At 44.9% G+C, this 23,026-nt stretch overlaps 1 protein-coding gene across 1 annotated transcript in view; it reads left to right on the top strand.

The window, feature by feature from the left end:
* Positions 1-1,193: 1,193 nt before the first annotated feature.
* Positions 1,194-23,026, top strand: part of LOC139910123 (AT-rich interactive domain-containing protein 3B) — a 52,480-nt gene continuing 30,647 nt past the window's right edge. Inside the window, 2 exon segments of the mRNA XM_071897335.2 lie at positions 1,194-1,267; positions 2,640-3,278. Coding sequence (XP_071753436.1) covers positions 1,232-1,267; positions 2,640-3,278 — 675 coding nt within the window. The 5' untranslated portion in view covers positions 1,194-1,231.

Here is a 23,026-nt window from a genome sequence, read left to right as displayed (position 1 = left end):
TCTCCTGTCTCAAAGGTGGTTGTGTGCAGATGTGGTATGTGAATGGGGCCTGTCATTATGGGATGTAAATGAGTGTTGCATGCATCTGGTTGTCAAGACAGTAACCATTTTGAACACGGTGATACTTTTTATTTCCACAAGGGGGCAGAGTGTAGCCATGCTGCACTGTCAATGCAACACCTTTAGCACCTCATTATGCAATCTGACATTGGGTTTTTGTCCTATTTGATTTACACAGTGCAGTATCATGATTATCACGTTATGTAGCTTTGATCAAGATAATAATACAGAGCGAGCTGGCCTGTTATCATCCTTTTCAGTGCAGCAGCAGGCCCTGTGTATTGTCCAGGTAAGTGTTTGGATAGATAGCATTGAGAGCCTTTTATCCTCCATTAATAAGACGATCTGGGGCTGTGATGGTCTCATTGGATTTTGCATGGGGTGTAAGTATTCAGCCATCATGAAACTCCAACTCTGGAATTTTGTTTACAGTTTCTTTGAGTATATTTTATTATTTCCATGGATAAAGTACATGTTCATAAATGCATGTTTACAGATAAAAGGCTATTCTTGATATTTTATCAGGATATCCGACACCATATAAGTACAATGCAATAAGAATGCTGTGAAATTGATGAATGTTTTCTTTAAGGTTATATGATGTACCCCTAGCTACTGTGTATGCTGTATCTATTTATTTATTTTTAGTTATTTATTGAATATCCTTATAAATAAACAAAAATACTAAAACGTAAAACAAAGTTGAAATGACAAGTACAACAACGGATTAAAGTAAAAAATAAAAAAAAAAATGAAATAAAGTAAAAGGCTGTGAGACTTGTTGCTGTCGCTGGGCGGGCCCTAATGCTGCTGTGCGCCCAGGCGGGGGGTGTCAATTGAAGGGGAGGAAAAAAAAAAAAAAAACCGAGTGAAGGGAGTTACCTCAACGCTTTCCGAGATATGAGATCGGACCATTTTCCTGTCGGTCCCCTTTTCTATTAAAGAAGGAAACAAGGGGAAAAAATTGGGAAAAGAAAAGAAACCGATACAAGCAAATTTGGAGAGGTCGCGTAGAAGAGAGCATTTTGCGCCTTACTGCTGGCGGATCAACTGAAATCTCCGGTGCATGCACAGTATTTCTCTCCCCGTGTGTGTGTGTGCGTGTGTTTACAAGTGTTTGAAAGAGTGCCAGAAACGAGGGAAGAAGGAGGATAAACCCAAGGAAGGAGGGATGGTGGACAATTCCGGCAGCAGCAAGGCGCAAATGGTGAGTTGTGACTCCGCTTTGGCGTCCTAATTTATTTCTCCTATCATTGCCAGGGATTTAGTCGAGGCTAAAAACCACCTTAAACTCACTTTATCCACCTCTTTAAATTGTAGAATAGAGTTTAGGCTACTCACCATTTTAGGCTGACATCCCTAAGATAAAATACACTATAATATCCCTGTAGGGTTTTACAGTGTGTCTGTAGCACTCAATAGTGAGTTTATAGTGACCTTATGGTGCTTGATGGTATTTTTGTCGCCTATGGTATCACTATAGTATTCCTATAGGATATTATATAACGTTTATAGTTTTACTGTGGTGTTCGTATAGTATCCTTCTGAAACTTACTAGGGCTGCATACTTCTACTGATGGTAAGTTATAGGCTATGTACACAGGGCATTTTCAGGGAGGGGGGTATAAATGAATGTTTTTTTTTTCTGACAGTCTTAATTGATTTGTGTTTCTACTGGCGGTTGTTTGCCTTATGATGACTGGAGGTCAGTTTACCCTACTTTTTACTTAACACTACATCACTGGTTTCCACTGGAGGCTATTTGGAGGCTATTTGGAGGCGTAAAAGTCTATTCAAGTATGCATACTTTGCTTTGATAACAACGTTCAAACTCGCATCAGCATTGCGTAATGGAAAAAAAAAACCCTGTAATATTCCTATTGCTATTCCTAGGGATTTACAGTGTGTCCGTGGTACTCAGCAGTGAGTTTATAGCGACCTTATCATACTTTATGGTATTTTTTCTCTCTTACTATAGCATTTTCTGTGTTGTATTTTTTGACCTATAGTGGCTGCATGGTATAAGTTTTGTTGTGATATTTGTGTAGTATCCTTCTATGTGTTATAGGATTATTCTACTTCTTTTTTCTTCCTCTTTTTGTAAGGTTTGACTTGTGTACTTGGTGAGGCTGCTGAGCCTGGTTATATTGGTTACACTGTTAGTGAATTTTCCTGCCTAATGCTGCTACATTGTTTCTGCTTTCACACATGCCCACGTCTGTGTTTAGACTCGCAGACTTACTTTAGATGCAAATGTTTATAACTTAAGCCACCATAGTATATACACCATTTCAACTGTTTATATCAGCAAATCTAGTTCAGATTTATTGCTGTGATGATGCTGATTTTCATTGACTCAAGTGAATGAGTAAAGGAGTTACAACTTAGCAAGCTTACTACATGAACGAAATGAAAATAGTGGTGGCCGGATGCTGTGTTCATGTTCGCCACAGTTTTGTTTCCCTTCTAGCTTTGATTTAGGGTGATGTCATTTGATCCTATATAACCAGATCTAATGGGTAATTAGATTTCAGTTTATGGTTGGTCATCCATGCCTCCCTCTCCTCCTCCTCCCACAGCCCAGCATGTCTCAAGAGCCCGGCGTGGGGAGCGCCTTTCCTCAGGGCGGCTCCACAGGGGGGATGAAGCTGGAGGCTGTGATGGAGCAGCTCCAGCGCCAGCAGCAGGCCCGGCTGGAGATGGAGCGCAAGGAGAGGAGGCTGCGAGAGGCCCACATCATGTACGCCCAGCAGGTCGCCGCCCAGCAGGCCATCCTGGCGGCCGCCCGGGCCTCCGGGGCCAGCTTCATGGGCAAGGGCCTGGCTGGCGGGGTCCCCGGCGGAGGGCTGCCCCCTCGGGTGTCCAACCAGAGCAGCGTGGACTCGGAGAGAGAGGACGAGGAGGACAGGGGCCGGGATTCTGGGGACGACGACGACGACGAGGAGATGATGGAGGGGGACGAGGGCAGCGACGAGGAGGAGAGCAGCGCCAGCGGTCTGGAGTTCCTCCGCAAGCAGACCCTCGCTCTGCAGCAGAGCGCCTCCCGCTTCCCGGCCCGTCCGTTCGCCAGTTACTCGGCGTCGGCCCCCCAGCGGGCGGCATCGCCCCCCGTCAGAGTGAAGCAGGAACCCGACGAGGGCCTGTCTCCCGCTGGGCCCCACTCCGCCACCTCCCCCAACGGACAGGCCGACTGGAGCTACGACGATCACTTCAAACAGGTTAGCGTACCGCCTTGGCTTCCTGCCAAACCGTTTCCTCCTTATTACATCAATTCCTGTTTTGGTCTGTTCCTAGTTATGTCTTCAAAACACACCCCTCTAAACCATGTGTCTTTTCAAAGTTGTCTGCCTGACATGTTTATGAAAAAGCAGAACTGCCCCATCTGAAAAAGTTTTGGACATTATCTCCGAAGATTTCCCTCTGCTGCCCCTAATCTGGCATCAAAGTTGTGCTATCTCTCCTTAAATGCAGCGGGTCAACAGAGAGCTGTGTAATCACAACACAGATGTCCCTCTGCCGTTTAGTGTCACCAGGAGAGGAAATGCCTTTCACTGTTTTCCACTCTTCCGTCGTGTGTTTTGTTTGATTGCTCAGCCCGGCCCCCTGCTGTGAGCGACGGCTTAATCTTGGCCGTGGCGCAAACCTCTCAAGCGGTATCTTTGTGAGACACTTCAAATCTCTGTGGAGGGTTGACCGCCCATTGGCTTTTGTGGCTAAAAATCCTCCTAAGTGAGTCCTGGCAGTGGGCCAGGCTGGGGCGCAATGCGTTCACGCTCACTAACTCTCTTGCTCTGCGCTCTCATTCTCTCTCTGTGTGTGTGTGTCTCTCCCTCGCTCTCTGTCCCTCTCGGCGCTCCGCTCAGGCTCTGGTTTGGCCCTGATCCAGGTAGCGGAGTCAGGCAGGGCAGGGCTGCTGCTGCGAGGCTGCGGGTGGTTGGCCGGGTCAGCACGAGTCATTCGGGGGGCGTGTGGGGGGTGGGAGGGTTAGAGGTAGTGCACAGTAGCAGCGCCTTACGCCCCCCTCAAGAGTTTCGGCTGCGCGCCAAGTGCACTTTCCCTTGAAGGTAAATATTGCCTCACCGCAGTGTTACAGAATGCTGGAATGCTAACTGGGAGCCAAGCCGGGCTCCATGTGGTTTAGCATCAGCGCTAGGGAAGTAGCAGCTTGAACAGAGCCCAGCAGCAGTTGGGTGATATAAAAAGCCTTAGTTGCACAAGAGTGGGCAGTGTCAGAGGACGCATGTGTGGCTGATCAGTGCGCTGAGGGTGCTGGACTATCATGTGCCAGGATTTTATTACTGTCTATTTATAAAGTGCAGGGGTGATGGTTGACAGGGAAGCTCAGAAATGACAAGCAGAGTGAGCCGTGGATTACAGAGACGCTGAGAGCAGGCAGTAGTGTAGTGGCAGGAGGCGGAGTACTAGCGGTGGTAGCAGTAGTATTTTTATTATTATTGCGGCTCAAGAACAGCCTCTGTTCTCACGGGGATCTGCCGGTCGGCCAGAGCAGCCGGAGGTTATCAAGAACATCACTGTACCACAGTGGAAAGTGAATGTAGTGGAGTTTGACTGCATTGTTTAGGCTGCTTATTGTTTCCAAAGGTGTCAGACAGAGAGGGGTGGTATTGTTCTGCGAGGTGGCCGTGCTTTGTGTGAACCTTGTGTCAGAACAGAAGATCAGAGCAGCAAAGTTGTAGCTGACCAGGGCCCTATCTGTGGCCCAGTGTCTTTTATTAGGAGAGGCGGGCTGAGCCTGGGGGTTGGGGGAGGCATTATGGGACGAGAATTGGTCTGGCCTTTTTTTGTTTCCTCTCTTTTATCTTTCCTGTCATTATGTCAGCTCTGCAGTATTTAATGACGGCTCATCTCTTCAGGCAGTTTCAGGTTGCACCGCTGTAGGGGGAGGGGGACAGTGGAGGCAGGGGAACTGTTTTTTTTGATGTCATTGTCTTCGAGAGGCCAGAGACAAGCCCGGCAGATGCCGCAAATACCGTCCCCACATAATGGTGGGGGGTGTACATTTATTATGTTCTAAAAGCAGTGGCAGAGGGGCGATGGGATGACTGGCTTAAAGTGGCCACTGTACAGCAGAACATTTACATTAACATTTACATTTTATGTAGGCAATGCCGTCAGGTGGAGGCTTTTATTCAGAGTGCTTTACAGTACTAAGTGTGCCATGGGTGGCCCTAGTGGGAAACGAACCCATAACCCTGCCATGCTCTATCTGTTGAGCTATAGAGGGACACATTTTAGGAATATAGCTGACACTCTTATCTAGAGCAAATTACAATGAGTGCAACAGCAGAATAAACTTAAATTCCTAGATTACCAACATTACAAGCAACTAATGGTAAGGAGTGCAGGGGTCAGAGCCACAGCACCCAGACAACAGATGGAACATGTGCAACATGTCGCAGATATGACAAAGAAGAACCAGGATACATCTTTGTAGTAATAATGTAACACATAGATCTATTGGCTGTAATTATCTTCACCCAGCAACACTCGAACAAGCATTTGATTAGCCCATCTTGGAGTACTGTACTCATGAGTGTTTGGAGTGTGTATGAGTGGTGAGCGATCATACAGGTCAGATGGGGGTGGACAGACACGGGTAGCTAGTGTTTTTGTGTCAGTGATGTATGTGCGGTGACCTCGGCCCTGCCCTAAACAGCAGAGTAAATAATTGTCAAATAAGGGGACGGACAAAGGCGTCGCGTGGAGAGAGAGCCGGGGAGGGTCAACAGGCCCCGGCCGGCCGGCCTCGGCACTCTGGCCTCCGCCGCAGCGGGACAGAGGCTGGGTGACCCCTGTAATCTCCCCCGCTCCTCCCCCTGGCCCCACACACACATTCACACACCCCTCCTCTCCCCCTGATAATCCCTGTGTGATTAATAGAGTTTTAATCATGCCTGGAGACCATGGATTGTGTCTTATGTCCCACTGGTAGCGGCAGCAACACTTCAGCTGGCTGTTGTACAGTGCTGTAACTGAGAAGCCTTCTAGGGCAGGCTACAGGTGGGTTGGTGGTGGTTGTGATGGTTTTGGTTTCACCGGTTTACCAGTTTCGTTGTGTTCACATGCTCTTTGTTCCCATGCACCTCTGCCTCCTGACAAATGAGACAAAATGGAGGCAGCGAATAGAGCAGAGCATGTCTTCATTTGCATTGTTGTGATCACAGAGGTAGAATGGTGACTAAGCTAGTAGAGAGAAAGAGAGAGAGAAAGAGAGAGAGATGAGGATGCCTCTCATCGCATCATTTAACCCCTGAGCCCTGCCGCTGCTGCCCAGGCATCGAAACCTGTTTGTTTGAGCCAATGCTATTGCATAATTTAGCTGTCGCCCCAGCAACGCATCAGCCAGGAAGTGGGGAGCTGCACGGCTGCAGCGCAGAGATCGATGCCGATTGTGTGTGAGCTTTTAGAGGCAGGAATGTTTGGCCTTGTTTATGGTTCATTTATGATAAATGAGAAGGACATTGTATTTAGCAGATGGGCTCAAGTATGCATTTTGACAGTGGAATGTGGAACAAATGTACCCTGATGCATCGGCCCACCGCTAGAGTGTGGGTGGGAGGGCCGCTGGAAGTGTGAGAAGCGTATCCCACCGTGACACCGTATCTCTGCGCGATGCTGCGGTGGGAGCTAGGAGGCTCCGCCGCCTGGTGCGCCACACAGCTGGAGACTCCAGCCTGACCCGCTTTCTGCCTTCCGAAACGTTGTGGCGTCTCACATGCCACAACTGTCAGTGGGTTTTAAACGGTTTAGTTTGTCTTATTCCGTTTGAGCCGGGCTTATCGGTTTACTGGCCTTCCTGTTATGCTGATGTAATAAGGCTGGAGTTACAGTCAGAACCCTGTTTGTCCAAAACCCCTCAAATGGAGGTCAAATGGAGATCCATTAAAATGTGTTGCGGCGCTTACTCATAATAAGAAACAGGAGTGTGTACGTAACATAAAGACCTGTATTGTCTAATTAGTATTTGAAACAACATAAGGTCTGCCATTTGGTGGATGCTTTATCCCAAGTGCCTTACCATGAGTACATACATTTTTAGTATGGGTGGCCCCAGTGGGAACTGAACCCTAACCCTGGCAATGTTAGCACCTTGCTCTACCCATTGAGCTACACAGGGAATAGAACCACTAACACTGACATTGCAATGCCATGCTTTAGCCAGTGAGCTATTAATGGCTTTATTTCCATCTCTCAACAATAATATTCCAGTAACTGGAAAATTGAGCTTGGTTTGAGTGGAAATGATCACAATGCTGAAATCAATTACACTGCCTGGCAAAGCGTGTCAGAATGTGAAACATGCATGTCAATTGAACAAAGAGCAAGACCTGTGTTTAATATGCATTTGTAGTGCCTTTATTTAAAGGGTTGTTGTAGTAATTCTGTGCATTTGTAATGAGGTCATTAGCATATTTTGTTAATAGAGTGGAACTGTACTGAAAAATGAGAAATACTTAAATGTCTCTATTTCTTTATTCGCTAGACAATGAGCAGCATGAGAAAATGTATCGTGATGGCTTGACTGACCAAAGCTGTACTTCCCCTACTGTTATCTCTCCACCTACAGTACAGACAGTTTGAATCCTGTAATAAATCACATCTCAGATAGTAAATGCTTCTCAGATGTGGGTCCCTGGAACAAAATCATCACAAATGGGGGTCCTTGACCTTGCGTGTATCTATTGAAGCGGTATTTGTCTTGAAAAATTAGTGTTCACCTACAATAAGTCATTTTCTTGTTACATGTATTTGTGGAGTATTCATGATACCTTTACTTAAATTGCTGAATGTCCCTTTGACCCAGAGGAGACCCTCAGCTTTTGTAGTTTTTCTTCTTGGTGCCATTTTATACGTTTGAATCTCTTTAGTCCCTCATCAGGGCCTGCATTTGTCATGTGAAATGACTTCATGACTGAAAAATGCTATTACTAATGGCATTTGTGATTAATGGTCTGGACACTAAATGGCTAACCTCATTTCCAAATTTGGCCGCTTTACTACAACACTGATCTCAATGCAGATTAAGCTGGCTAAAGGTGTCTGATTCCAGCTTTATTTTTAGCTTGTGGGGCTAAAATTCTCTTTAGCACCGTGGCTGGCAGGCTATTTCTCTGTCCTTATTCTCATGTCATACATTTGTCAAACTAAAGCAGCTTTCATCTTAAATGCATAACGTGATGCAGCCTCTGTTTTAGCCTGTCGCTAAAGCAGACAGAATAGAGGGGTTAACAGTTTGCTGTGTTTCTTTGAATCCACAGAGTTCATACCTGGAGCACTTCATGTAAGAAGTTTTAATACGTTTATTCCCTGTCTTCTCATTAAGTGCTGAACTCTCAAAGTCACTGTTTTCCTAAACTGGATTTTGGTAGTGTAACATTTTTAACTTCTTGAACAGACTAAGCTGAGGTCTAGTGTTTACATATTCAGTTATATGGTGCGTTGTCCTGGGATTTTTCGGTTTATGTTTGTAGCTCAATGCTGTGTGAACCTTTGCTCTGCCTCATTAACAGCAGGCCTCGGCTGGCCGGGCTGGATGGAGGCGACTAGGCTTTTAGCTCTGGACGGCCTCTTTAATGGCATTTTTCTGATGGAGGCTGGTCCGCGCTTAATGTAGCCCAACTGTTACGGCATGTTTAGTTTGTGTCGGTATGGAAACAAATGAGAGCCTGCACAGCCGCACGATTAATCATGTGTAATCGGATTTCGCAATGTCAGTTTCATGAAATTCTACATGATCTACATTGAGTTTAATTTCATTGGAAATATCCCTTGTATTTGAAAAGAGTCAGGGTATTGATGTGAGACATCAAAAGTGAAGTGGAATAAATTTGTTCCTCAAATCATAAAGACTATGATTTAATAGTCGCGATCATAATATATATCAAAAACCCAAAGCATGCAGCCCTATAACAGCGGATGAAATAGAGGAGGCTTGGACTTCTGTTGGAGCAATCTAAGATGACGGTCTGATCACGCTGGCATAGACCTGGCTTCTTCTTGCGCTGGCCGAGCTTGTGCTGTCCTGCCCCTAACAGCCAAGTGTGGAAGATTCCTCCAGCCCCAGAAATAGAGGTATTGAATTTAGTAGGGAGATGAAGGGGGGAGGGGGAGGAGATGTTGTGGAAGGAGAAGAGGGGTTATTGGTCTGTCTCAACACACTACACTGCCCCACCCAGAGGAAACATTCCAGACGGAATTAAAGAGTTAACTCTTCAAACAGTGAGCATTCCCACCGGGGGCTCCCAACAAGAGACAGGGGGGGTGGGTGGGGGGTGGGAGCATGTCCGTGCTGCAGTCAGGCCCCTGATTGGTGATCCTTTAATTCATTTCACTCAGTGTCGCAGGGGCTGTAAAAGAAAAAAGCAAAAGGGCCTGAATGGGAGGAGCTGGAGGGGAGGGCCGCTGGTGCAGGCAGAGACACTTATTTTATTTGTCTGAGTCCCAAAGGGCACATCTGCTGCTGGCAGGCGGGAGGAGGCTCCTCATGGAGGGTCCAGAGTCCCCCTCACCTCCACCACACCGCGGCCCGGTCTGCTCCTAATTGGCAGCGTCTAGTCTGTCATGATGACTCTACCATCCGCACACAGGGCCACTGGTTTTTTACGTCTGTTAAGTTAAAGGGCGTTCAGTTCAGAGACCGTCAGTCCTTGAGGGCGTCCGCAGCAAAATGAGCAATAGTTCAATTTCACTGTTATTTAATTAAGTTAGCACAGTACGAAAGTGTAAGAATGACTGATCTGATCAGAGGTTTCACTCTCTCAGCTGTTATCTCCTATACACAAAAACGTCCTAGATGCAAGTAATCTGGACGAAACCTTTATCGCATGGAGGTCTGTGGTCTTGAAGTACTTTAAAGTATTTGTAAAGAGATGGTTGCGTAGTTGAAGATTAAATCTGCTGATTTCAGCTGCTGTGGTAACGTCACATTTATATCTATTAATGACTTTTATTGATTGTGCACCCACTCATATGGAGCCACAGTGATCTAAATACAGATATGGATTATATTTAGGTCTACTAGCGTCATGCCTGATTAAATCCAGCATCTCTTTCCTTCCTTCTTTTTCTTCCTCTTTTCATTTGTAGTATTTAGTTATGGTGATTGTAATGCTGTCGTCATCTAGATCATACTTCAACTCTCCCCATTGCTCATGGTTTTAGCTCCTTCCGAGAGATAGTTGTGTTTGAAAATGCAGTCGTTGCCAAGCTGGCAAGTCCATTTCCTTTGTGGTTTTATTGTCCATGTTCTTTAGTGATTTGCACTAGCCTAACCTCTATAATGACATAAATGCCTCAGATGAAAGAGGGAAGGTATGTGTTGCTCAACTCAGCTGACCTATTTTATTTTCATCCACCATGTATAGCAATTGTGAGCACAAGGTCTTCTTGCCTTTGTATGAGTCAAGCTGAGGTAATGGCTCCTGCGACACCATGCAAATGACTTTTTGGATCACTCCTCATGCGCATCGTCACTTAGGGCCACACTGCTCCTCTCCATCTAATTGAATTGAAAGGCAAAAAGTTCTCACATTTAAATGCAAATGGTGCATGTCCATTAGGGTTGTCACACTTTTTTTTCCCCAAATCGACCCTGGAGGATTGACTTCCTTGCTCCTAATGGAAACCGAGCTACTGATGGCCGCTGTAATCTGATCAGTTGGTAGTGAAACCACAAGCCCCCCCCCCCCCCCCCCCAACGCTGGTTCCATTCGTCCTTTACGACCACTCCCACTCAGCATATCTCAACACCTGCTCTTTAATGAACGCAAACAGAGGAGGGGAAATGGCTGAATGAAACAAAGACATCCACCAACGCCTTTGGCAGCTGCAGGGAAAGAGAGCCTATAGGTCATATGACACTGTTGAGCAAAGTCTCCTGGAGTTTCATACAGGCCGGCTGTATGTATGCAGAGTGATATGTATAGTCTACTGTCCGTACTATGTCTTGCACTGACCCTTTGCACAGTATGTGAGGCCCTGGTGTCCTTGTACTGTGTGTGGTCTGTATATACTGTGAGTCTCTACATTGTCACTGTCTTTAGATAAATTCCCTGCATTTATTGTACTTGGCAATTAAAGGGATTTTGATTATCCATTTATAATGTAAAATCCTAAACTTGGTGTAGCACAGTATTGCTGGGGGACGGGTAGATGTTGGGTTTCCTACATGGGACACCCTGGTGCAAATCTGTGTTGTTACATTGTTATGCAAATTTACATTTTGCATGAAGGATTAAAGGTATTCTGATGATGTCATCTCCCTGACTCCATGCAAAGTGACTTCTCTAACAGCTTTATCATCAATGATAAGGTTCTGGGTCAGGTTTTCAGAGACGATAGTGGTCCATGGTGTTATAATCCCCATATAGGACCGCACAATTGGAAGATTGGATGCCAATGCTTGATTTGCCAAATCTGTGTAATTACATATTTTCTCCAACTGTCAATTTGATAAGATTAACTTTATTGATCCCTTGGGGGAAACTGGGATATTCGTGCTGCAAAGAATATGAGCATAGGTTGGAGAAAACATCTGTCATTTGATTATAATCACCTGTTAATTTATTACAGTCGGCTGCTGTTTTCCTACCAAGATGGCTGTGTGGTGATGTAACAGAATGCTATAAATAGATTGAATCACTTATGTGTTATATCAATCAGCGATAGAGAACAGAAAAACTGACGTTTACATATTTGAAACTGTCAAAATCCCATCCTCCTGCAATGGGGAAATTGCAGTAGTAAATATTGGATTTTGGATAGTTTTTCTGTTAATTGTGCAGCCCAAGGCCATCTTGACCCCAGCCATGCTCCTTGATGAAAGGGCCGGGCAGCGGGGAGCAAGGAGGCGTGGAGGTGAAGAGTGAGAGGTGTTGGTCTATTGTTAGTGGCTTTCTTGGCCGTCTCCCGCCACTGCTTTGGCTGAGCTCCAGCCCAGTGTCAGGGGCCCGTAGGTGCTAACTGGACCACTGTGTCAAAGGCCCTTGGGTAAACACAGCAGCTGACTGGGGCCTGGCACAAAGCCATGCAGAGGAGAGCGAGGTGAAGGAGGTTTCACTATAGCCCGCCTGCTTGTCAGCCTGTCTGCACACTAGCTGCGCTGCCTGCCAACATCCTATGTAGTTTATAGTAGCATGCGGCTAGGTTGTTCGTCTGCCAAGTCTTCACACATAAGCTGAGCGTAATCGTGTGCCTGGAAGCAGCAGCCACCGGCAGATGAGGGAGGAAAGAAAAAAAGAAAAACTTCTGGCTGCTGCCAAGGAAACGTCACATTAGACTAAAAGCAGTGTGTTCTCCGCTCAGCTTCCAAAATTTACATTCTACATTCAAGGCATTTAGCTGACGCTCTTTCCAGAGTGACTTACAGTGAGAGCAACAGTAAAACAGGCTTCACACTTCCTGGATCATGGTCATTACAAGCAACTAATAGTAAGCAGTGCTTCTGTAAAAGCCACAGGCTAGACAGTAGATGTAACAAATGTGGTAATCCTAGAATATGTATGTATGATAGATTTGTGCTACAGTACACACAGCTTCACATCGAAAAACGAAGCTTATCCTCCTCAGCATGTGTACTGTCCTGTTTGTGATAAAGTTGTTTATTTTAGCTGCATTGAACTGTAGAGCTATGCTGAAGAATATTGAATTATTCGTTTTTCTTTTGGATAAAATGTGCCACAAGAAATGTGTTCTTTGAACTGCTGTTGCTAAGACATTAGTTATCCTTGCTTCCCAGTTAAAATGTTTTGAGAGTTTCTCAGAAATGATGTGTTTTATCTGTCAGTGTGCTTAAGATTCAGAAATGTAATTGAATGAAACAAGCTAAATAAACAGTTTACCGCAATATCACATTTCAGGAAAAAAAAAAAACCCATCAGGCTCTGACCTTTTGCTGATCTGGTTAATAGACAATCACATTGTGAATAGTACTATGGACCATGTCAGCTGCAGTCGATAATTTCAAAAGCCATGTTAGTAAATGATTAAAGAGTGGCACAGAAAATTGAATTATTAACAGCAGGGCTTTAAGGGTGGGACTGCAATGAATATAGGTTATTATAGTCCTTCAATGTAGCCAGAGATGTGGAGGTTATTATCAGAAACATAACTCCATTGGACGGTGTCCTTCAGTATCTTGCAGCTTTTGAATATCATTTTTTTTCTAAAGCCCTGTACACTTAATTACTCGACAACAATAACAAATATTTGAATACACCCTAGGTGCAGGTGTCAGTCAGCACTTGCTGAGCAGAACAGACTGTCTGACATTTACATATTGTCTAACAGATCACAGGCTGCTAACAAACACCAGCCTATACTTGTGGAACATGGTTCAATAATATTAGTGGTAGATTTGGGATGCCCCAACCCCCAGCGGAGTCAGCCTTGATTAGCCATCTGGTCAAACAAAGACATCTCAGGTTTTCCTGCCCCAAATAAATGTGATTAGAAAACCTGAAAGAAGCTCCATCAGGATGGAGAGGGAGGCTGGTTTTAATGTGATGAGTTCATTTGAAGACTTTTGTTTAAAAATAAGATGTATCATTTGGAAAATACCAACTCTTACTAAATGATTGAAAGCACAAAATTAGAATAGAACAAATTTGAATATTTTTTGAAGGAAACTGTAACTAAACTCCTTGGTTGACAACATAACGCTTTTACAGACTGGAGATGATCAGCGATGAACTTCAAGTCATAGTATATATTTTCACTTCAATTGCTGTATATCCATCAAACCCAGTGGAGGAACGCTGCCTTGGCTTCTATCTAGTATTGAGAGAGAGGAGGGGGTGCAGATAAGGCTTTTTAACTTTGTACGTATGAGAAGAGTCCTTTTTTCCACTTCTTCATGCTATATATCCATTTTTGGAAAAAAAGAATAATATTGCCTGAAGCGAAAATTATAATTCGCAAAATTCTTGTTCTTCCTGATTTTGGTGACACCTTTGGTGATAATCAGTCTTTGCTTTGGTGTTTTGCACTCAGCGTAGCCACTGGCTCAACAAACTGTGATAATAAAGACACTCAATCTAGACTGCACCTTCTTCTTCTACCTTCTTATATTTATTCCAAACAAACCGTAAAAGTATTATGATTTTGTCAACCAAGGTCTTTGTCAACCAACTACTACTCCTCAAAAAGTGATATAACTTGTTTTGATTCTTTCATCATTAGTAGAAATCATTTTGTAAGAGTTGGTATCACTTTTTCAAATATTGGATATCTCATTTTGGAATCAAACACTTCAAATGGTATGAGGTGCTGCTTTTATACAACAGTTACCAATGCATGTGCACTGCTTGCTCCCTGGTTACCACATGAATTGGCAAAGTAACCAATAAAGCACAACCAGCAGTGCTTTATGGGAATTATCAGCATGGTTAGAGCACATCTTTTACCAGTCACATTGCCTGGTTGAAACTGCTTGTTCTATAATACCATGTAACTATCATAGTAGCAAAATTAAATTTGTTTTGGCTTGGGTAAATAGGAACCCTCCACTATGCAAACACCTGTAAATCTGTCAACAACGACACTGTATGTCTATTCATTTATTGGTCTTGTTGTTCTCAATATGTTCTTTTGCTGTAATTACTTGTTGTATTGCCTTCAGTACTCTCTATGTGCTCTATTGTTATCTATATCCTATTCCCTGCTGCTGCAGCGAGACAATTTCCCCATGGGAATCATTAAAGTTTTATCTAATCTAATCTTATATACCGGACTTCTGTAATGTCCGTTTATGGACTGAACTGCAGTGCACTGTAGTATAAAGTGAGCATTGAATGAGTTTCCTCATCTTTGGGCTTTGAGCAATGTAAATATCAGGTTTGTTTAAGCTTAATGATTTGCCTGCTGGATATCATGTCATTTCTTAAACCGCCTGATCCAGAATGTAGACATAAAGCATATAACACATAACACAGCCAGTGCTTTTAAACTGGGTTTAGTAAATATCCCCTGGTGCATATTCAGATGTCTCACCTTGTCTTCCTCTTCAAGTTGCTCCAATTTTAACTCGTATTGAGATAAAAAAAAAAAAAAAAAGACTCAGACAACACAGTAAGTCGTGTTTCTTGATGTGTAAAAAGAGTGACATGGACTCTAGGGAAACTCTGGAAATCATTTGGTAGTGATCGAGTATTCTTTCTTGAATGAGAACATGTTCATGCCCTGCGTTTGTCAACATTTAAATTTTGAAGAAGTCCCACTTCCGGAATGAAAACCACTTCAATGCAGCCCTTCTTATATGAGACAGTCTAGCTTGATCTAATTTGCTTCCTGTATGAAACTATAGATACACACGGGCCGTCCTGCTGCTTGCTGGGTCTCTTAATGCTTGTTTGCATCACAAAGTTATTACTTATTTGCATTTTACACTCTGCTGACAGCAGGGACAGCTAAATATGTCGTAGTCGACATGGCTGACATCAGAATGGGTTAACAAAAATTTCTAAATAGATGCTTTGATTCGATTAGATGTATGTGACATCCTGGGTATATTTTAATTACCTACTGCTATTATTTTGCTCACCCTCATGATGCTGTAGTTGACTTTTGTTTTCATACTTTGACTGGTACTTTTCCACATATTACATTCTTGTTTGGATTGTTTCCAGTTGCGTTAAATACTCCTAATTTTCTATATTCTAATTTTTTTTTCCTAGTGCTACATCCTGTCACTATTTGCTGCAACCCAATTTCCCAATTTTAAAAATACACAGGTTTGGATGGGAATCTATGAAAGCGTATCCTGTCGGCGTATTCTTTCCCGTTTCCCTTTTTCGTGCGTCTCTGCCCCCTTCCATGCGGCCGTCTCAGGAGCGTCCAGTAGAGCTGTAGCGGCCTGTCGGTCCCTTGGAGATGAGCTCCAGATGCGTGACGGGCTGCACCATCCCAGCCCGGCTCCCTGGGGGGTGCTGGCCTGTCAGAGCTGGAATGCCCCCGCACACTTAACGCTAGCTGAGAGGAAACAGATACCCTCTGGCCCCGAACGGGGAAATCGGTCCCTATCGATTAGGCCCTGCAGAAAGCTGTGAATTGTGCTTATGGGTTGAACATTTGATACAGCAGATTCAGAGAGATAGTCATAACACTAACTCCTGTGATGGAGAGCAAAAACCCTGAGAATAAGGGGACTGGTTTATACCCCCGCCCCCCCTCCTCCTCCCCCTTCCCCACCACCACCACACCAGACAAAGAAGTCCTTTTCCCATCTGACTGCAGGCGTTGTGACCTCTGTCATTTCATATGTAATTAGATGTGATGTGTCTTAATAGCAGCGGAGGCTTTTTGTTGATCTGTGAATGTATCGAGTTCCCCTGGCTGTCAGCATAATGAGAATGTATATAAAGGCCTATCAGGTCTGTGTGATGTCTCCAGCTGCCATTAGCATGGGGGTGAAGTGGATGCTTGCTCTTTGAAAGATGTGAGATATGCAAGGTATTTTTAGCCAAAGCTTTTAACCCAGGAGAAACGGCTAATAGCTGCTTTGACCTGAATAGAGCGGTGCGGCTTTTTGCTCGAAGCGGCCTTGATTTGAATGGGAGATGAAACAAGTGTGTTTTTATCGTGGTCTTGTGAGTGGTTTATTTTAGCTCTAAAGAACCCTCGTTATTTCCCTGAGAGTGTAATTGAGCTGAATTTGTGTCTTCCTGAATCGATCGGTTCTTTACATATTGAAGACTACTTAAGATCTGTTACTGTACACTCCACAGAGCAAAACTAATGGCCTCAAATCAAATTATCCGTGAGGGGGCACCGGGGGGCCCCATGCAAGTCTGTGCATAGTTTGGTTGGAAAATCTAGTCTCTGAGGCCTAGCTTCTCATGCTCCTGCAAAGCTCCCAGAAAGGGTTAACTTATGGAGTACTGTATGTAGTGGCACAGATGTGATTCACTAAAATGTTTGCTCTACCTGTGAAAGGGTCTTTGAACCAATGAGTGTGAACTTCTGGCCACGCCAGCCTGTAAACGTTGCATTTGTGTGAGGCAGCGAAAGGGGCCAGCCAGTGTAATGGGGGATGGGGCCTCTGCCTGTGGAATGTGGTGTCTTGGTGAAAGGGCTGGAGCTGAACAAATGCAGTCAGTTTATTTGGCAAACCAGACTTGCTAGGCACCAACAGACATGTTTACCCAGGAACTAAATATGCAGATCCACCCCTTTCTCTCAGACACAGGTCTTTGTTGTTGGCTACAGTGTGATCTCTCTCTCTGAGTGTGAAACGGGACGAGGAGAAAAAGTTAGCTGGTCAGTTTCTATGTTAGTTTTTCCTCTGGGTCGGTCTGTCTATCTGCCTGCATCTCTTTTTCTATTTCTGTCTGTCGGTCTGTTTCTCTGTGTTTCTCTCTCTCTCTCTCTCTCTCTCTCTCTCTCTCTCTCTCTCTCTCTCTCTCTCTCTCTCTTTCAGCTCTGTAATTGGAGTGATTAATGGAGGGAGGGGTGGTCTAGCCCGGGGGCCTGCCTTTCACAGGCCTGTTTAGAGGTGCAGCACCTCCAAGGCCGGGGCAGGTAGCGACACGTTCTGCCCCTGGACGTTTAGCCCCCCTGTCCCCGCCACTTTGTCTGTTCCCCAAGAGCAAGAAATCTCCTCCAACCTCCAGCAACATGACCGGACACTCAGAGGCAGGCAGGCCCCCGGGTCCCGCACTCTGCCGGCCCGCTCTCATGTGATATATGAGCTTTTTTTATGCTCCATAGTAACTCTAATGAGAGCAGAGAATCGGGGCTGGATCTGTGCGCGAGGAGGAATTCCACCATATGTTCCCGAGCGGCGGTGAGATTCACTCCCCTCTTGTTGCATATGGAATCGCGATTAGCCAGTGCCTTTGTGTTGACGGTAGCGTATGGCCAGCTCACCATGAGATCCTTTACAGTAGTTAGCAGATAAAGGCCGCTATCCGCTCAGCCCAATCCCAGCGACCCCTCCCCTCACCGCTCACCCCCGCCCCACAGCGAGAGGCACTATAAATGATTCCCCGAGTCCCGCTGAGGGATAAGGGCCCCAATTATTTGATTTGGATTAAAGATCGCAGCCCCCCCCCCGCAATGCTTGTTTTTATAGGCATGCTGAGAGGGAGCAGATTCGTTTTCTTCCAGAGCGGAGGGGGCTTCGCAGTCCGACTTAAACTGAAGGCATCAGCGCAGCCGTAGTTCTCCAACACGGCAGGAAACCCGCTTACTGTAAATGTAATCTGATTTAATCCAAGACTGACCCCAGTCCCTCCTCACAAATTGGTACTTTGTAAAGCAAATGATTGACTTTTTTTGATTAGTTATTTCGATTGACTATTTTTTATTCAGTTTTTTTTATCTTTCTGTCTATCTATCTATCTATCTATCTATATCTCTCTATCACTCTCTTGGAGGGCAGGTCACTACAGTAAAAAGGAGTTATATTTCAGAAAAGGAGGAACGTACAGCTTGAATAGCTGTAATGGCTTGTTCACTCAAACGCACTGTACAAGCAGTAATTAAAGGAAGCGTGTAACCTCTTTGCTGGCTACTCGCCATTTATCACTATTGTTGGCCGTGATCCAGAATTGTGCTGGAGGCCTTGTGGCATTCCTTGATTGTGATTAAATTACCGCCGCTGTGTCTGTTTAAAAGATTTCCCTCTCTGAACTGTTTTGACAGCCAGCAATTTGGCTAGAAAAGATTAGTCAGGGAATGAGATGTTAAGAGTACCTGTGGGATGAGAGGGGCGCTGCTGTTATTGTGAGGTCCTGTTACTGGTGTACAGGAATGCCGGTGAATTTCACTGAAGTCACCCTCCCTCCTGTGTCCATTGTGGCAGGGCTCACGCTGAGAGCACTGTGGCATTTCTTTACCCATGATTTACTGCCTAGGGTTACTATAGGGATATTGCTTGTATGTGCATGTGTATATTTTGTTTTCACTGAGGATGGGTGTGGCTCTTTACACACACTTTGTAGGTGACTGTTTGCACTCTGGTGAGGATTCCCCATGGAAACCTCCTGTGTGTTAGTCAAAGTTAGGGTGTTCTGTTGGGAGGTGAAGGGGTGAGGTCACCCTGGGTGCTGTGATCCCGCCCTCATCTCAATTTCCCCGGCCGCGGCGGTAGATGGCTGAGGATGATGAGTATTGACGTGTGCTGTGAGATTGCGTCCGGAGGGGGCTGGGGACTTCCCCGTGTTTGCACATCCAGGGCTATTGATCGGGCCCTCTGTTCAATGGCTGTCCCGGCCCTGGGGACGTGGTCTGCAGCATGGAGCTGCAGAGGGCGGGACAGAGGGAGCCATGACAGTGGAAAGGCAGGGGTTAGGGGCATGGCTCAGGGCTAACGGGGCTCTGATATGGCGAGGGACACGTGCCTCCGTTCATTAGGCCCCCTTTAGTTCACAGGATCACACCGGCGGGCTGCAAAACAACAACTGTTCTTTGGCCCGCTCCACGTTTCAGAGGAGCCAATGTGTTTTCTCTGTCGTCCGTCCAGCCAGTGTCGTCCAGCCTGTTATCTCTAGTGTGACAATGACCTACTTCAAATGGGATCAACGCCGCCTGCTCTGTGCTGTAGGCTGACCTGTTTCAAAGCACTCGTGCACATTTGCAGGAGCCAGTTCTTCCCTCCTTTTTATGATCTGAGATGATTCCCAAAGTGAGCCTCATACAACGTAAATTCCTCCGCGACCGCTACTTCAGCCCACCCACCCCCAACCCCCCCAGCTGGAAGAGTGAGGGCAAATCACATGATGCTTTTATTAAGAATGAGCCTCTTCATCTAATAACAGCTCCACTATCAAATTGGAGAAGTGCTGTCAACATCCTGAGCAATCAATGCCATCCATCCCCCACTCCCCAAGCAGCAGCCATTAACCCTTCCTGTTCCGGCTTGCCTGGCCTCCCGCACTAAAATGGTGGCTCTCCTCCAGATATCTCTCTATAATGGCTGCGTTGAATTACCCCCAAGGTATGCATCGACATCCAAGTAGGCGTGTGCGTGTTGTGAGGTTTGTCCAATGCAGATGGAGGGATATGCAAAGAATGTCAACATGTTGCAAACTGAAGGTTGTGCGCTGCAATCCACAGCGATGATGTCACATGCACCCATTGTCCAAATACATGGGTTTCACACCTGGTGCATTCAAAATGGAGTGTTTTGTTAATGCAGGTCATAAATTTGACTGAAATGAGCTAGACAGAAGTTTGCTGTTTGATTGAAGAACCCTTTGAAAATGCAATGTCAGTGTAAGCATTTTGCGGCACTAGTTGAGGGCTGTTTGTCTGCATAATATACCCTCCATATACAGAGTATATGTCTATACATATATATATATATATATATATATATATATATAACAACTTCCTGAAATGTCAGCACTGACATAACAGTGGAGAGGGTGACTCCTGGCTTGCCATTTTTACACATTCTCTGATTATGCTAACTTCTACTAAACAGAATAATACTTTATTTAAACTGTGCTTCATTTAGCTGGCCATCACCTGGGCCACCCTCAGGGGCCTCAGGGGACCCTTGGACCCCACTAAACCACTTTCATAGAGAGCACTTTTTTAGGCACAGGGGTATTGTTTGTATGTCAACGTGCAGACAGCCTGCCTCCTCCCCCTGGTGATAACCCACTAGAGCTCACTACTGATCAACTACCTTATTCTCATCCCTGATTTGGCGTTGCGCCAGTCAGTCACGTATGGCCATAATGTGATTAGGCCACCCACCGCCTGGCCAGTAAACCTGCTAACAGCATTAGGCTGCAAGAGAGAGAGAGGAAGAAACGTGGGCTGCTTAAACACATGTACATATATATAAATCCTATATACACACACACACACACACACACACACACACACACACACACACACACACACACACACACACACACACACACAGAATTCAAATGTTTCATTGGAATCCACTAAATTCAATATTCAAAAGTTTTTGCATGGTTTCAGGACTCTAAAATATAGTAAATGTAGTCAATGGCAATTACAATACACACACACAGACACACACACACAGACACACACAAGTTAAATGCTTTATTTAAATAGCTTCTATTGAATTTACATAAGGTTCAAATATTACAGAGGTTTAGTGTGCATGGATTAAGGACGTCCAATATGTAGTTAAATCTCTACCGCAGTAACAATGGCAGTTATAACACACATACACAAACACACAGACACACACACTCACAAACACTGTGAACGCTTTATTTGAAACCACCAAATTGAATTATAAGGGACAAGCCCAAGCCTCTGCAGCACCCTGTCATGTATGTAGGCAGGGTGTGGGAACGTGGAAATCTGCTGCTGCTGTTTTTCTTAGAAGTCTGGGTGGAGCGCTGGATGTGATGAAGGGGCGGAGGTGACTGATCATAAGGAGTGGTCCCAAAACGACGGGGATCCACTCTAGCTCGTCAAAAAGCAACATAGTTTTAACATTCCTCAGTTGACCAATGTCCCCATTCAAGAGCCAACATGTCTATCCATGGGTAATAGCTTCCATGCTCCAGTGACTGTTCTTCATGTCTTTTTTTGGACCGAGTTGAGAAGCCGACTAGTTTTCAATGAGAGGCAACTGAGCTTATTTGCATTGAGAGCAGGATTCCCCTTTACCTGCTCAGGTCGCTGTGGGTAATAGTGTCGGGTAAATCGCTGGTTTCCAAAGAGAGAGAGAGGAGCCCAGCCAACCAAAGAGTAGTTTAATTCCACTGTACTTTCATTCAGTTGAAGATAGGACAGTGAGAGAATGATATAGGAATGTCTATTCTCACCTGAGGTTTCACTCTCCCCGCTGTTACCTCTATACTTAAAGTACAACAGTCGTCCAGATTTGTACCAAATAAATATCCAACAACAAAAAAATCTTCTCAAATAGGAGTACCTCTGATGAAATCTTATCACATGGGAGTCCAAGGAATGTAATGAATATCTACTTTTTGGGGGTTACTTGCCATGGAAAAAGTGTTTGAATCCCTGGGTGAAATATTAAAGTAATGTAGGTTAAAGCAGAACAGACGGGACGGAGCAGGAAGCTACAGCAGAGTCTGACACTGGGCAGTGGCGTTCTGTCACTTTAGACCTTTGTTCTCGGTGATGTCAGGAACACCTTGACCCCTGTGCTCCCATAAGGCTGAGTGTCCCTCAGGGAGGCTAAGAGAGTGTGTGTGTGCGCATATGTGTGTGTGTTTGTTGTGTGTAAACACGTTTGTGTTCCCCTAACAAACTGAGGCCAATAACCCAACAGCCACTGTCTGCTGTCCACTGCAGTTACTTCTCATTTTGGCGATCCAGCAATTGAAGTTTATTCTACTGTTGTGACTTACAGTCCCTTAACATGAAGACAAGTTCACAGTGAATATTTTCTCTGCCTCTCACACACACACACACACACACACATAGACAAATCACTTTGGGTTACATTGTTGTGTGAAATATGCTATATAAATAAAGTTGGATTTTGGTTTGGATTGATTTGAGGCTTTCATCAGCCAAGAACAACACACACACACACACACACACACACACACACACACACACACACACACACACACACACACACACGTAGGAGTATAGCTAACATTGATTGATGACCAGATTGATAAATATCCACATAGCAGTGGAATTGCACTGACAAAGTACATTTACTTGACCTGCTAACCATGGGAATGATGGTGTTTCACATGTAGCTTTATGGCTCCTTATTTGGTAACAGTCAGTAAGATTGCACAGCGTTGACCTCAGGGCCATTGAATAGAGAACATCCAGCATCTATAAAAGGTGCCGATTACAAAGTTTTTTCAAACATGTGAGATTATACATGGCTATAATCTGAATTATCTTCTGTTATAATCATTTATAATGGTTAAAGGTTAACAAAGGCGGTCAAATTGTGTGCAAAGGTCTATAAGGCCTCCAAATGTACTATACATTTACCCTGCCATGATGATCCTGTTGTAAT

Source organism: Centroberyx gerrardi, chromosome 1 (assembly GCF_048128805.1).
Source record: "Centroberyx gerrardi isolate f3 chromosome 1, fCenGer3.hap1.cur.20231027, whole genome shotgun sequence".
Classification (NCBI taxonomy): domain Eukaryota; kingdom Metazoa; phylum Chordata; class Actinopteri; order Beryciformes; family Berycidae; genus Centroberyx; species Centroberyx gerrardi.
Note: the sequence above shows the minus strand (reverse complement) of the source record. Positions and strands in the feature narration are given on the sequence as shown.